Source organism: Capsicum annuum, chromosome 6 (assembly GCF_002878395.1).
Source record: "Capsicum annuum cultivar UCD-10X-F1 chromosome 6, UCD10Xv1.1, whole genome shotgun sequence".
Classification (NCBI taxonomy): Eukaryota; Viridiplantae; Streptophyta; class Magnoliopsida; order Solanales; family Solanaceae; genus Capsicum; species Capsicum annuum.
The window spans coordinates 6555603-6572445 of NC_061116.1; the positions used below are offsets into that span (position 1 = coordinate 6555603).

At 34.2% G+C, this 16843-nt stretch overlaps 1 protein-coding gene and 1 pseudogene across 1 annotated transcript; both read right to left on the reverse strand.

The window, feature by feature from the left end:
• Positions 1-13993: 13993 nt before the first annotated feature.
• Positions 13994-14579, reverse strand: LOC107875153 (annotated as a pseudogene).
• Positions 14580-14621: 42 nt separating this feature from the next.
• Positions 14622-14978, reverse strand: LOC124899239 (elongation factor 2-like). The gene has a single exon (XM_047413479.1). The coding sequence runs from the start codon at positions 14976-14978 to the stop codon at positions 14622-14624; it is 357 nt and encodes a 118-aa protein (XP_047269435.1).
• Between the last annotated feature and the right edge of the window lie 1865 nt (positions 14979-16843).

Consider the following 16843-nt stretch of genomic DNA (forward strand, 5'->3'; position numbering starts at 1 on the left):
AGGTACTGGTGTACCATTTCCTTTTTATTGCGTCCTTAGGGAGGTACCAGCGGACTTCAAGATCTTTAAGGTCAGGTGTATACTCTTCATCAGATTTGATGACGAGTAGGCTGGGGTCGGTCCTAATTTTTTGACGGGATATGGTAGGGGAGGTTCCATATCAGAGGCTGTACGACTGCCTGGATCATAAGGATTTTCAGGTTCTAGGGACTCATGGACCCTAGTGGATTGCTGATAATAAACTTTCGGGACAGGACCAGAGAAGTCGACTTCTCTTACTTTGCCCTTGTCATTGTTATTATCAGTTTCATCACTTCCCTCCTGGGTTTTTGAGCTGGAAGCTCTGTGTGAGACAGACCTTCGAAATGAAGAGTTCCGAGGGGCGTTGAAGCCTAAGAATTTCAAATCAATCGATCCATCAGGATGCTGAATAACCCTTTGGGTTTGTGATTCTTCGGGATAGATACGAAGGAGTTGGGTGATAGCATCAAAGTGCCATTCATTACTATGGATGACTACATCCCAGACCAAAGGCTTGGGAACAAAGATATTGGTTCTGTCTTTATTTTCCTCCATGAGAGTGGTGACACCCCTAGGACTTGTGAATCTAGCTTTGGGCGCTAGAGTTGTACCCATTAGTCGATAGTATACTCTGTATATTATTGCTATTTCTCTAGTATTATCCTTACTGTTCATGTTTTTGTTTTAACATTAAAAGTTAAAACATCCATGATATTAGGATCAGTAATGTCTACTGAGAAATTAGGATAACAGTTAAAGTATAGTGGGCCGTCGGCTAGGTTACTCTGGATAACTCCTAAGAGTGAGTCATCAAAATTTAATAGACGCGCATCTCTTAGGATAGCACAGACAGGGATGTCTAGACCCTGTCTAAAGAGCGGCTTAATGGCCACTTGAACAAGTCCGATATGCAGATAATTAAACTGATTTTTAAATCGGTTTATGTCGAGGTCATTTAAAAGTTGAATAATTTCTAAAGAATTATTGATGGCAACAGTAGACTCAGAAGTCTTAATATTATGTTTTTTTAAAACACTAAATTTTTCGATTTGATAAATCGTGTTAAAAGACTCTTCTGGAATACTCCAGTTTTGAAGATTATTTTCTATATTAGCAATCTGAGTTGCTTTAGAAGATAAGTTGATATTATTTTTAGTATGAACGTTAGAATTCATATGTGAAAATACTGTCTAGAGACTGACTGGGAAAGCAGAGATTTTTCACATAAGGAAGCATAAAACAGTCATCATCTATGGTTTAACTTATAATAAATTATAATAATACATCTAAGGCTTATGGGATCTAATCAAGTCTTAATGGCTTATAACAGACTTATCTAAGTGTTATCTTAGTGACGGGACTACCAACAGGGTCGTACGCATACCTTAGCTGAGACCACACTTTCAGGCTGACTAACGTCTAAGACCGGAGATTAATCGGTTCCTTCAAACACATTAGAGAAGACGAATACCCCATACTTATAGTAAATCCCATTATAAGACATGATATATTACCATAATTTATTATAAGTATAATCATATAAGAGTAAAGGCATATGCAACTTATATGAAAATAGATTACCCATGCTCTAGACAGATTATGTACTTAGCTGCTTATTGCCCTCATATAAGTTGCCCCAGCATTCTTTAGTCTGAAAGGCATGACTTGATAACAATATATCCCCCATGGAGTAATAAATGATGTCTTTTCTGCATCTTCTAGATCCATAATGATCTAATGATACCCCTCATAACAATCCACAAAAGAAGCCAGATCATGTTTAGCACAATTATCCAACAAATTATTGATATTGGAAAGTGGAAAATTATCTTTTGAACTTGCTTTATTTAGATCATGATAATCAACACACATCCGAACTTTGTCATCCTTCTCTAGAACAGGGACAATATTTGCTAACCAAGTAAGATATTAGGCCACTTGAATGACTTTAGCCTCGAGTTGCTTCGTGATTTTCTCTTTTATCTTTACACTCATGTCAGTTTTGAGCTTTCTTATCTTTTGCTTGACAGGAGGAAAAACAGGATCAATTGGCAACTTGTGAACTACCAAATCAGTGCTCATATCGGGCATATCATCATAAGACCATACGAAGATGTCTTTATACTCATGCAAAGCTTCAATTATAGCTTTCTTTTGTTGTGGTTGAGCATGTACACTTATCTTAGTCTTCCTAATATTTTCATGATCTCCTAAATTGATCGCCTCAGTTTCTTCCAAATTGGGATTTGTCTTATTCTCAAACTGTTTGAAATCCTTGCTTATATCCTCAAATGCTTCTCCTTCATCGTATTCAACTTCTTTATTCATTATTTCATAATTAGATTGGGTTTTTAAATCTGGTTGGCAATTCTTCATACATGTTATATCATTAGAATCGGCATAAAAAGAATTGTATGATAGAAGAATAAATAAATAAACATCAGACCCAAAATAAAACAAAAGGAGACTACACTTTATTAAAAACGAAGCTAGAAAGAGTTTTAACCTAAAATACCAAGGTGAAGGTCTGAATTACAATCCTAAAATTATTCAAATTACAGAAAGAAAAACAAACTACTAAGATTGTAAGAAAAACAAACAAACTACCAAGACTCCTTCATAATAGGGAGAGGAGTGGCCTCCCAAATGTTAAGGTGGACATCAGGGCCGACAAACTGCACATCTGCATTGCTGGTACCTTTTCCGATTTCAACCATATCAGCTTCAATGAACATATTCTGAAAAAGGTCAATCAAATCTGTACCATCATCATTCATTGATTCTACAGTAGGTAATTTGGAGGATCTGACATCACTGAATTTGATAAAAGACTCGTGAAGTGGAGGTATCAGCTTGGTAAGTGACCATGACGCTTTCTTACGCTTTTAAGCCTTCTTTATATCTTCAGCAGTAGGCTCGTATCCCAAATCAAAAGTACCAAAGTTCTCATAGAGGTTTACCGGATGAACTATGCCTTGCAAAAACATCCCTATACCTTTTCCTGGTTTGAAACCATGCTTCAATATTTCATTCACTACCATAACAGATACAGAGGACAATTATGGTTTTGTGATGAGATTCCCCTCGAGAATATGCTCAACAGCCACTACCTCAGAATCTTGATGAATTAACATATTGGCAGTATCTGCTTCAATGGAAGAAACAGAGTAGTCTTTATACATGGATAAGTCTCCTTCACCATGAACAACTATCTCTTTCCTGTCACATTCGAATTTGTTCATTTGATGCAGCGTTGATGCGACTGCTTTAGCCCTATGAATCCATGGCCTTCCCAATAATATATTATATAAAGCATCAATGTTCAGCACTTGGAAATCCATAGCAAAATCTACAGGCCCGATTGTCAATATGTGTTCTATTTCACCAAGGGCATCAATTTTTAATCCGTCAAAACCCTTGAAGCATACATTGTTAGGTCGAATTCTCTCCACATTAACATTCAAATTTTGCAAAGTTGACATAGGACAAATGTTAACGCCTGATCCTCCATCAATTAACGTTTGAGTGACGAGGAAATTCTCATATTTCACAGAAATGTAAAGACCTTTGTTATGCTCAGTACCTTCCATAGGCAATTCATCGTTTGAGAAAGTAATTTTATTTGCTTTAAGGATTCTTCCAACAACTTTTTCCAGCTGATTCACTCTAATCTCATTGGGAACACATGTTTCGTTAAGAATCTTCATTATAGCCTTGCGGTGTTCCTATGAATGTATCAATAAAAACAACAAAAAAATCTATGCTGGTGTCTTATTCAACTGTTCCACAACAGAATATTCTGGCAATTTTATTTTCTTTAAGAATTCTTCAGCTTCTTCATCAGTGACAGGCTTCTTAACTATCATTCTTTCTTCATTGCCTTGTTTATTCTTTTTTAACTCTACTGGAGCATAACATCATTCAAATCGAGTTAATCCCCCTACTTCATGTACATCTTCAGTCACTTCTTTCCCCTTGTGCATTACCACAATGCAATCATAATTCTAAAGGACAGCCTTGGTATCAACCATAGACAGCTATGACACTGGTTTAATAATAATAGGAGCTATGGGAGCTCCTTTTATGATTAAAAGAGGCTTATTGGATCTTTTGGGAATAATGAGTTTCGGCTTTATTTGACTTGACCCAATATTTTCTTAAATCTCTTTCCTCATCACCAAGGGAGCATTCGATGATTCGAGTTTTGCTATCACCACCTCCACTTCTGCAGGCTTTTCCTTTGTCAAATCCACAGCATTTGCTAATTTTTTTGAATCAGTTTTAATTTTAATGATCGGCCTAAAGGACATCGTAGCATCATCACCAGTGAGTATTACTTAGATTATGTTTGTTTCATTATGATCTGGCAGCGGATTTTGATTGACATTTGGAGCGTCTAGACTTTCTACCATGATCTGTTAGGCATTAATCAACTCTTGAATGGCTCTTTTCAGATACCAACATTTCTCTATGTCGTGCCCTGGGGCATCAGAACAGTATTCACATCTTCAAGAATAGTTCAAATTCTTCTTCGGAGGATTTGGGATCCTTCTCTCAATTGGGTTTAGAACATTTATTTTTCTCAGCCTATGAAACAAACTGGTGTAAGATATTCCAACAGGAATGAAATTATGTTTTACCATGTTATCCCTTTTGAATTCTGCTCTAGGCCAAAAATTAGACCTAGGAGGGCACCTTTGAACTTACGGGGCTATTGGATGATTTTGGATTGTTGGTGTACGCCACTGCGGGTAAGAAGGAGCCCGAGCATATGGTTGTGAATTATAAATAGGATATAGGGGGGATGGAATGAAGTATAATGGATTCTGTGCGTATAGTTGACGCGCACCTCTCCAATATTGTCGTGGACCTGGCACGACAATTGCTACATCCTCTTTTCTTTTCTTTCCCCCGAAACTTCTTGTACCACTTTGAATTGCTTGTGTTGTTGCTTTCAAAGCGGCCTGACTGATGATCTGATTTTATTCCATTTTCTACCATCTCTCCAACTTTGATAACTTCGGCAAATATGCTTCCGATAGTAGAGAGCAAGTGATGGAAATAATCAGGTTCTTGTGCTTGTAAAATGATATCAATCATTTCAGATTCCTTTATCGATGGTCTGACTCTTGAAGCTTGCGCTTTCTATCTGATAGCATATTATTGGAAACTTTCAGTCATCTTTTTTCTCATGTTGGCAAGCGTAGTGCGACCTGGCACTATCTCAATGTTATATTGAAATTGTTGAACGAAATCTCGAGCCATGTCATCCCACACATGCCAATGGGAAATGTCTTGGTCAATGAACCATTCAGAAGCTCTCCCTGTAAGGCTCTCTCCAAAGTACGCCATCAATAATTCTTCTTTTCCTGTTGCTCCCCTTAATGGATTGCAAAACTTTTTCAAATAAGCTACAGGATCGCCGTGTCCTTCATATTTGTCAAATTTTGTCATTTTGAACCCTATCAGCAAATGGACATTAGGAAACATACATAAATCTTTGTATGAAACACTTTTTGGTCCACCTAATCCTTGCATATTTCTCATACTCTGCTCTAGGCTTCTACTTTTCTAGCCATCTCCTCCTGTTCCTCATTCTTAGCAATCTTCTCAACCACGATAGAAGTATCGTGTTGATGAACATGAGAATGTGGATTTCGGGATTTGAAAGTCATTTCAGGAGGATACAACATATCATGACTTAGTTTACCCATATTCTTCGATACTGTCGGTTGAGTACCCGCAGTAGCTAGCGCTACAGAAGTAAAAAGCAGGTTATTTGCGACAGACGGATTCGGTGGGTGCATGGTAGAAGTACCAACAACTCTAGTCATATTAGCAAATGGGCCAAATACTAGTGGGTAAAATGGATCACTAGTTTGAGTTGGGTCGAAATTTGGATCATTCGAAGTCGAAAGTCCAGGGATTGAAGAAGGCGGGGCTTGTCCATTCAACCAAGCTTGGTACATCTCTGCCATCTGTTGCTTCAATCACTTTATTTCTTCCATTGATGCTACTTTCTGCGAAATCAACTGATTCTGCTCTTCTTCACTGTCAGACCCTATACCTTCTCTGCGGGTCATTTTTCTTTTACCTTTGTATCTGGTATTATACAGATGTGATGCCAGTTTAAACCACAAAACAACCACCAATTATTTTATCTTTCTGTAACCAAGTAGCAAACGGATGAGTGTTATATATTTAACACATTATAATGCCACGTTATATGTCATGCTTCTATATGCATTTTCCAACCTATCATGGAAGCTTTGTGTTTCATCCCGGCTTTATAAGGAATATTTTTTTTTCAAAAGTTATGATCGAACCCTTTGGAGGGTTGCCTACGTATCATGCCAGGACATGAATCAGATCTTGCGTAGTTCGGGAGGAATTTAGCAAAATTGTTTTGTCTTTTTTTTGTTGAAGAAAATATTTAAAGTGAAGTAAAACATATGTAATATATATAGAAATAAACAGTCAACTTCATTACATTCTAAAATATGACAAAATAACTGACCCAACTCTTAAAATAAAACCTACTAACTAACATCTGAAAACTAAAAGACATGACATCTAAACAAGAAGTTTTAAAACAGAAAAAGAAAAACTATGACAAAGAAAACAACTATCTATTCAAGGAGACTTCGGCTTAATATGTCCTCCCAAGCTCAAGTATATGTCCTCCAATGAAGTAGTGAGATGATGTACTGGTACTTGTGCCAAAAATTTCTCACGATCCAACTGCTGATAATCCAAACCCAGTCTAGCAGTATCCTGTGCTATACGGCGGACCTTTCCTCGAAGAGAACTGAAGTCTTGCTCCCATTTGTGGGCTTGTCGATCTCGAAAATCAACCATCTCTCTTGCACGCTGTTCACGAGCAAAAGCAACCTCTAACTGTTCTCGCAATATTTCTCTTTCACGGATCCACTGAGATCTCTCTCGGTCAAATTCATCTTACATATTCTTTTCGACTTCTTGCAGTTGTTGTCGGTAAGATGCGGCAAGTTCTCGAACGTGTGACCCCCTAGTGGTAGAAAGCTTGATTTGTCCCCGAAGTGCAACCTCAATATCTGTTGACTTAGCTTTCTATTCAGCAAATTCCCTTTGTTGTTCATCTATTTTTGCCCTGGCATGCTCTAATTCTGCTCTCAAAGCTTAGTTGGCCTTATGATGTTCTCGCATGGCTCTCTCAATTCCTATCCTGATTCCAGCTTCCTGATCTATAGGTCCCCTAACCGATCTTTCTGGTTTGACTGGTGACTCGACTGTTCTTCAAACCATTCATGGTAATCTGGCTGCACTTCTCCTTTCTCACGCTCTATGACCATCGTTTCATTCCCCATAATACGGAAACCCTCCCAAATTTGCTGGGCCAAATCTTCTGGAAGTGGAATCTCTGGTCTGACCTCAAATACAAACTCAGTCATGTTTTCCGTTATGGGAATTATTTGACGCCTGCCTAGCTGACGTAGAACCCTCAATGGAACATACGATTGAACACCTCTAATACCTATTAATAAAAAGAACGAACGAATGACATAACTATGTATGACTTGCCTCCAAGGGAACCAATGGAGATTCCAACTGATTTTATTTGCTGTCAAAGAATAAAAAAGCTTAACCCAATCTCCAATTTCTTTTAGACATTTATATTTCTCCATCCTTTCCTCGTAATTGTTAATGCGATTAAATCGTGTGGGATCGAACCTTGTCATTGTAGGACGTTGATAAAGATGCTCCACAATCCACATCTGTAACAAGATATTACATCCCTCGAAAAAACTCTTTCCCTTCTGACAAACAGTCAAAGCACGGTAAATATCAGCTAAGATCATTGGTACCATAGTGTAATCTTTCTTAATCAGTATCTGTATCACTTCCGCTAAACGAATATTAATTTTTTCTTCTCATCTTGGGAAGACCATAGTGCCTAAAAAGGCTACCATGAATGCAAATCGTCTGTGAATTTTTCAAGCCTCAAAACTCCCCTTATTACAAAGTTGTTTACCGTACTTTTCAAACCCCTCTTGCCTTCCGTATCTGTCATACAAAAACTGCAAGGAAACCCAATCTTTTTTCATTGATTCTTCTTTTGTATTCCGTATGTTCATGAGCTTGCAAAATCTGTTTATCGAAATAATTTTGGGGCTATAAGTTTCTTCCGATGCGTATCCCCATATCCAACATAGCTCGCTATCTCCTCTAAAGTCCGTGTCAACTCAAAATTTGAAAAACGGAATACATTATTCCTCGGGTCCCAGAAATTCAGTAATGCAACAATCACTTCCCTATTAGGGTTGATTCTCATTATACTCGTCAAAAACCCAAATACTTATTTATCTCACCATAATCGAATGTATCCATTGCATTCCACCATAACCAAAGCTGTAGAGGGATTTCATCAACAACTTGAAGTGGTACACTCCCATCCCTCTTTCTCTTTTGACGATTTCCACGAACTGGAGGAGACATTTTATACCTATTGATAAGGATGTGAGATTAATAAATGTCTAGACTTAGGCAGAACTTAATTTATTAATTTTGAAAGAATTTAATCTTGACTCGTGAAACCTAATGCGACCATTATTGGGACTTAGTTGTAAAGAACAATTTTATCAAAGTGAGAGAAATATGACTGATAATATTTTTAGGAAAATCATTTATTTAAATTGACTTTTTTTTAAAATTTTACAATAACAGACCTCTAGACAAATTTAAACTATATGTTTGAATACAATACTCCCAAGTATACTTAAAAGAACAAAAATAAAATAAAATGACTTAGAAATAAAGAAAAAAAAAAATGATTGTTTTATGTATGAAGTTGTATAAAAATTTTAGCCTCACGACCCCTAAAGGTTCAGGGCTGTTAAAATATATGTTTACATATTTTATTACTTTGGAAAAATTCAGCTCACAACCCCTAAAGGTTCAGGCTATTATGATTTTTATATTAAAATTAATTTTAAAAATAAGAATGAAAAGTAAAATAAAGATAATAATATTTATGAAAACAATCATTTTTTTATTATTATTATTTTTATTATTTTTCTAAAAATATCCTTCGATAAATCTGTGAATAAATATATTATTATTATTTTTCAAATAAATGGTTGTATCTTGGGTAGGACTTCCTACGTGTCTCACAAAAAGTGAGAATCAGACCCTTATAGTTCATGAAGATTGTAAAAACTATGTTGCTGTATATTTAAAAATAAAATTATTTTTTAAAAATAAAATTTTTCTTTTTTTAAAAAAAATGATTAACTAAATTTGAGGATAAATTAATTTCTCACATTTTAAAATTGTCTAAAGCCGGTCAACAAATAAATAGCCTTCTAAGAAAATGTCAAAGAGCATGTAGGATGTACATGTTGGTCTTTATAAATTAGGTCACCTATCCTAGACAGACCTGACCCTTGTGCCAAGTTCCGCTAAGTCAAATGCATATGATGTAAATAAAGCGGCACCTAATAGGGATAACCAGATTCTGAGTTTTCAGTTCTTTTAAGTTTATGCCTAATAAGGATATGTGTCTAGACTGGATTACCCGAGTGGACACTCAAGCTGGGGAAGGACAACTTGGAATTGAGTTATGGTGCTCCAAGTCACCTTATTAAATCCCTAATCAAAAGAAAATGACTCTTATTATGATCTGCAAAAACAGAAGACCGAGTAAGGAATTCTATTGATCGAGGGAAAGGTGTAAGGCACCTCTCGAGTCTCGTCGTTCTAGCACGATCGCTTTATTGACTTATCTTGACTTAAATTTTAATAAACTATGTTGAGGCCTAAATTCGCTCATTTTTATTATATCGAAAATTGGTCTATTATCTTATATTAAATAAATCGTGTGAAAATTAATTTTAGAAAAATATTTGTCAAGATGCATTGTTGCATCCTTGAATTTTAAAATGTCTCATAAAGATACACACGCCACATTCTTAATTAAGATGAATATTTTAAATATATGCTTAAAATTTACTTAGCGTTTGATTGCTATTTATGAATTCATAATAATTTTATCTATGAAAAGTGCTATTTGTTCTTAATGGTAAATTAAATCAACATTTACTTAAAGAAATTAATTTAATAAATAAATAAATAATTATTAAATTCTATTAATAATAATAAAAAAAAAATTACCTGTATTATACTAAATTTAACAATCGGTCAAATCTATTTTCCTTAAATTGATACGAAACCAAGTTGCATATACTGAGATAAATTAAACACGAAAATTCCAAAAAAAAAAAGAAAAAAAAAATTGAACACAAAGTCATAAATATATAAGTCATTAACAAAGTCATAAAAATAAGCCACTTGAATCAATGATATACCAATCTAGATAAAGTTTAAATAATAAACATTTTTGAATTTAATTTCGAAAAAAAAAAAAAACTTTGACTAATGAGCTGACTTGAAATTCTTAACAGATCAGCAACCTAATTTCATTATTTATTTTTTTTAACATCACGACACCATTGCTATATTTTACAAAAAATTAATTAAATAGTACCTCCTAAAACAATTAACTAATCAACTTAATTGATAAACAAAAAAAATATATATTAATAAAAGGACAAAAACAACATTGTTGTTTATCTGCAGCAATTTGTTACCATTCACCGCAGTGGGTTGTCAGCCATCCGGGAGTTAGATCCAGTGGCGGCAGAAAGGAAAGAGGGACGAAGAAGGGGTGGTTTTGGCATGGGTGTTTCTGGCTGAGATAGGGAAGAGAAGGGTCATCGGCGCGGGGTGGTTGGTCGCTGCTGTGGTGGTTCCGACCAGATTTGACTCCGACGAAAGGGAAGGGATCTGGGGAGAGGAGCGTGGGTGGCACCGGATCTAGTGTTTAGTAGCCCAAGGGGCGGCACCATATTTTAGGGGTTAGCGGTGATGCTGCTGTTTCGCCGGCGTGGAAAAAAAGGGTGGAAATGACGATGGCGGCGCTATGCTTTGCCAGCGTTAATGGCTTTGGGGAGGGGGAGAAGCACCGTTGGCTAACGGAAGCCAATTCCGGCGAAAGTTCACTAAAAAAAAATATTTTTTTTTTTTAGCCAAATTTCCTCACAATTTTCGATAATGCTATGTGTATGATTTTATCACGAATAGAAATTGAGGAATAGTGATAATGTATAAATTACGTGAGGAAAGCATATATTGTCACTATTTTTTGTTTTAATACAAGTATTTTTCGATAGGTGTGCATGTGTCAGTCAAAACATATTTAGAGTCTTTCTACATATTTTAAAAATATCTGTATTATGAAATTTAAACTTTAAATCACTTTTGATTCACTATTCACATAACAATATATTTGAAAAACAAAGCATATAGTACAACTTATGATTGCAAATTCACAGAAATAACAATTTTTACGGAACAATACATGAAATCATAAAAATTAATTTAATATGAAATAAAAAACCTCTATAGATGAATTGAACGATTATTGAAGCAGACACGATCTCATCGAAAACTTCAACGAAATTCGAATTCACTTATACTCTTTTCTCTTTCTTTTGATTGATTTTGTTTTTCTCTGATATTATTGATGTGAACGGTTTGTTTTCTCTTTATTTTATCTTTGCAACATGCTAAATTTCGTATTAATGTTTTTTTCATTTTTATTTCTTCTATATATTTTTCACATATATTTGTATACCATTGTTGTAAAAATTTTATTCTTCCTCTTAGGGTATTTACTATTTTTGCTTCATTCCAACTTTTTATTATTTTTGAATTAAATGGTTCAGATAATTTACTAAAATATAATATTCTTATTTCTTTGTTTTCTTCTATATTATATGTTCTTTTATAATAATATTCTTTAAATGCGCATGTATACTCATCCATATAACACATATTACATATTGGTAATTTTAACATTAAATTTATATTCGTATCTTTCTCTTCATTTTGCTCTTCTTCTTCTGTTGTGATATTACTAAATTCTTCTCTTATAGATATTTCATATTTTTTTCAATATTTCTGTTGGTAGTATTTTAGTAGGTATTGATATTCCTTCTATTTTATTATCAGATCACAGTACTTTTTTATTTGTTTCGGCTAGGTTTAAAAATCATAATTTTACTGTTTCTATTAATGTCTTTTCTATATATTCTGGTGTGTTTGTTGTATCTATTTTATTATCTAATAATTGTTTTGACATGTATCCTACCCATAGTTGTATTGTTTTATTTGTGTCTATTACACAGTCTAAATCTAAAAAGTTGTAATTAATTATTTGTTTTGGTGTCCATTTATTATATTCATCCTTTGGATTATATCTTTTAAACTTATTTTTGTAATTATAGGTTGGTTTTTCTTATTTCTGATATATTAGGTATTATATTTTTATCTAAAGTATTTACTTCTGTATTTATTAGTTCTAGATTTTCTTTATTAATTATTTCTTGTTTTTCATTAATTTCTAGTTTTCCTATGTTTTCTAGAATTTCTGTATATGTTTCACTATATTCCGAATCATAATTTTCTGTTTTTCAGCATCTATTGTATTTATTTCTAATTTACTGGTTTCTGGTTCTTTATTTTTTATTTTTAATTTTTTTTAAATTGATTTATCTTGTTTAATAATTTTTGTTCTTTATTTTTTTCTTTTTTTTCTTTCTGTCTCTTTTCATATAAATCTTTTAACATTTGTAGTTCTTTTTCTAATTCAGCAATCCTACTATTTTTAGTTTCTTCTATTTTTCGTATTTATTCTGTGGTTTGTTGTTTTATTTTATCAATTTTCTTTTTTCTGTCTATCTCTTCGTTTTCTCTTTCTATTCTTACCATGACTATCAACTTATCTTCTAATTTTAATTCTTCTTTTTCTAACATTAAATATAAATGTTCACCTATTTTCTTATATCTTCTTCCTAAATTAGAGAATACTATTTTTATTTTTAATCCTTTGTGATTTTCATATGTTTTTTCATCTATTATAAATTCTTCTTTGTTCATTTTATTTAAATGTATATAGGTTATGTTGATATATATATTCTAGACTATCTATTGTTGATTCTAAATTTGATATTTCTTCTTTTTGTGCATTTATTGAGTTTTTACTAACTCCGACAATTATGTTATACTGTAGTCTTTCTATCCTTATTTTTAATTCTTTACGTTTTTCAGATATTATTTGTTTTAATTCTTTATATTGTTGTGGTTTTTGTACGTTATTCATCTAAACAATATTTATAATATTTTGGTGGATATCCAAATCTAATTTTATCATAATTAATAAGTTAATCAAATAAATCCAATTATATACTAGTTCCGTACCTTTAATTAGTATAAGCTTTGATACCATTTAGAGGGGGTGCAGATAACTTGGGTAATAAATAGATCTATTAGAATATTTCTTTATTAATGTGATTATCCAGAGATTTGCACTAAGCAGTAAGCTGATAAATTTTTTGATTCTTCAAATTTTATTCTATTTCTTCATGTTGTGACCTCACTGCACCTTTTGGTGTTGTTTAATCAATAGATGTGGTCTGTTACTAATTAACTTTTTCTGCAATTCTCTTGTAAGTTCTAACGGACCGGAATGTAGTCAAACCAAACAATAATATAATACAATATGATGCATTATAAAAGGACAGGTATCAAGCATCCAAACAAGCTGTAATTGGCACTTCTTCAACCCATTCTCAAACATAGAAGGTCCAACTTATTACGGATATGAAAAATTAGATTCAATTGTCAACTGCCCCTATCGGAAATAGGATTGACCATTGATTCCGAAGGAACTTTTAAAACTTAACAGAAACTCTTTATAAAGTAACACTACAACACTTTCCCCACGAATTCTCCTACTATTTACTACAACACTCTCCCAGTCTAATATCCTATGTAATATAGTATGGTCAATAATTAACAACCAAATATATAATAGTGTGCGACAAAACTTGTGCAGTCCTGATTAAGCATGTTCATTGGTATCGGGACTTTGGTCTCAGACTTTCAGCCAGTCCTCGTACTCGGAGAGATCTGCAATCTCCTCCTCTAAACCTTTCCTCCTGCGGATGTCACAGACTAGAGAATAAGCCTCTGAGAAAGGGTCTAATGGATTGGATGGCACCATATCCCAGTGATCGAAAGCTAATTGATATGCATGCCATAAAGCTTCACATTTCAAATTATATGAAAAACCATCTGACTCAATAACAGGAAGGTATCCCTTGATGTTGTAAAGAGGGGTTCCGGGAATCTGTCTCCTCAAAGATGTATCCACGTCTCTTATTCAGAGCGTTGTAGATGCCATCAAGATATCGTACTGGAACTTGAATCTCAAGGAGGTAAATAGGCTCCAACAAATGAGGCTCGGCAGTGAGTTGAGAAGCATAAATACCCCTCCTAGCAGTGGGAATAATCTGGCCAACACCCCTGTAAACGGCATCAGCATGAAGATCAACGTCACAAAATTCAAAGCATATACCTGTCATTTTCTCTGCAGCCAAGGCACCTTGCTTGGAAGCCCACTGGAAACCAGCAACGACAGAATCTTTAATTTTGTTCAGGTATTGGACTCCCTTACACATATCAACTATCTTGTTGGGACCAATTGTTTCAGGACCAAAGCACTAGATTTTCTTGGCAAGATCCTTGTCCCAACCGAATTCCTCAGACAAGATCTTAGAACGAACCTTGGGATCATCACTGGGGCCAATCTGTCCACTGTCAATAGCCTCAGAAAGTCCTTCCTCCAGTGGCCTAGCTTGCATGTACAAACGGTTGTGCTTGTTCGGGGACATGCTCATCACTGTCTGACTAGACTTCTCAAGGACAGTCTCACGAAAGGACACAACAGGATCAGATTTTATAATTCCAGCAATGTCTGTTAAATTATTCAACAAGTCATTAAAGCACATATCAAGGTGGAAGTTTCCAGCACCAGCAGTTACATGCTCCCCAGACTCTTCAACGGTACAGAAAACCATAGGATCAGACTAGGCCAGATGTTTCATCCCTTCTATGAGCTTAGGAAGATCAGATGCAACCCTGCATTGCACAGCAATACGTACAACAACTGAGAGAGAAAACTTCACTAGTCTTATTGGATGGGCATCGACTTCCTTTTCATTCGTCAATGTTGCATTTTTGGTAATAAACTGATCCAGGCCAAACAAGGCAACAGTGTTACCACAAGGTACATCCTCAACAGTTTCCTGCTTCTTGCCCATCCTAATAACAGTTCTTTGGACATTCTTCACATACAAGTGTTAGAGTTTTTGTCCTTATTTTCTTATCAAAATTAAGTTTTACTTTTTCTTGTAAGGAAAATAAAAATAACCATAAATACTTTTACTTTTTCCTAAAAGGAAATATAATTCTTTTTCATATTTGGCTAATCTCTTTTTTGGAGTAAAGATTTTGAAAATCTATAAATAGAAGACCCCTTCTCATACCAGAACACAATAGCATCCACAATATAGTCCTTTAAAAGTCTTTGCTTAGAGGGAGATTTTCTCTCTCATTAGTTTTTATGTTTTTAATATTAGGATTTATATGTAGGCCAATTGGCCAAGTCATATAATAATATTATGTTTTTAGTATTGTTTTCTTTGTCGTCTGAATTATCACCATGATAGTTTGCAACTAATAGCTTCCGCATGACACCTTCTCGATTTCGAACCCAACAAGTGGTATCAGAGCTTACGGTTCAATGGTCCAATAGTGTGGTGAGACGAGATTAAATAGGTTCAAAGCGGTTTCAAAATTAAGATGCAACAATTTGGATGATAATCAATATTTTTGTCGAACTACATGTGGAGAACAAGTTTCAACCATTTTCAACATGTCTGCTGCTGCATCTTTAAAAATGAAAATAAAATATTACTTTGAAACTAATTTTTAACCATAATATTTTAAACCTTATTTTTAACCATGGCAAGCATCAGTTGTGAAGATTATATTAAGAACAAGTTCATGCACGTGATATGAAGAGAAGACGGATCAAGTGAAGAAAATCAAGTCAAAAAGGGGAGATTTGTTAGGGTTTTTGCTCTGATTTTCTTACCAAAATTAAGTTTTACTTTTTCTTATAAGGAGAATAAAAGTAACCATAAATACTTTTACTTTTTCCTAAAAGGAAAATATAATTCTTTTCCATATTTGGCTAACCTCTTTCTTGGTGGAAAGGTTTTGGACATCTATAAATAGATGACCCCCTTCTAATACTAGAACACAATAGCATCCACAATGTAGTCCTTTAAAGAGTCTTTGTTTAGGGGGAGATTTTTCTCTCTCATTAGTTTTATACTTTTTAATACTATTTTTAATATTAGGTTTTATATGTAGGCCAATTGGCCAAATCATATAATAAAATTATATTTTTAGTATTGTTTTTCGTTGTCATCTTATTTATCGTCTCATAGTTTGCAACTAATAGCTTCCGCATGACGCCCTCTCGATTTCAAACCCAACAACAAGTCCTCCTTTTCACCTGGTACATAGTTGGTGTTGGGTTCGAAATCGAGATGGCGTCATGCGGAAGCTTAAAGTTTGCAAACCTTGAGATAATAAATTAGATGACAAAGAAACAATACTAAAAAGCATTAAATTATTATATGTTTTGGCCAATCGGCCTACATATTATAAAACCTAATATAAAAAAAACATTAAACCTATTGGTAGAAATCTCCCCTAAACAAAGACTCTTTAAAGACTACATTGTGGATGCTATTATGTTATGGTATGAGAAGGGGGTCTTCTATTTATAGATGTACAAAACCTTTCCTCCAAGAAAGAAGTTTGCTAAATATGGAAAAAATTTATATTTTCCTTTAAGGAAAAGTAAAAGTAT

What these genes read in the sequence shown, in the direction of transcription:
- LOC124899239 (XM_047413479.1), bottom strand. Translation starts at nt 14,978, where the DNA reads ATGGTTTTCTGTACCGTTGAAGAGTCTGGGGAGCATGTAACTGCTGGT.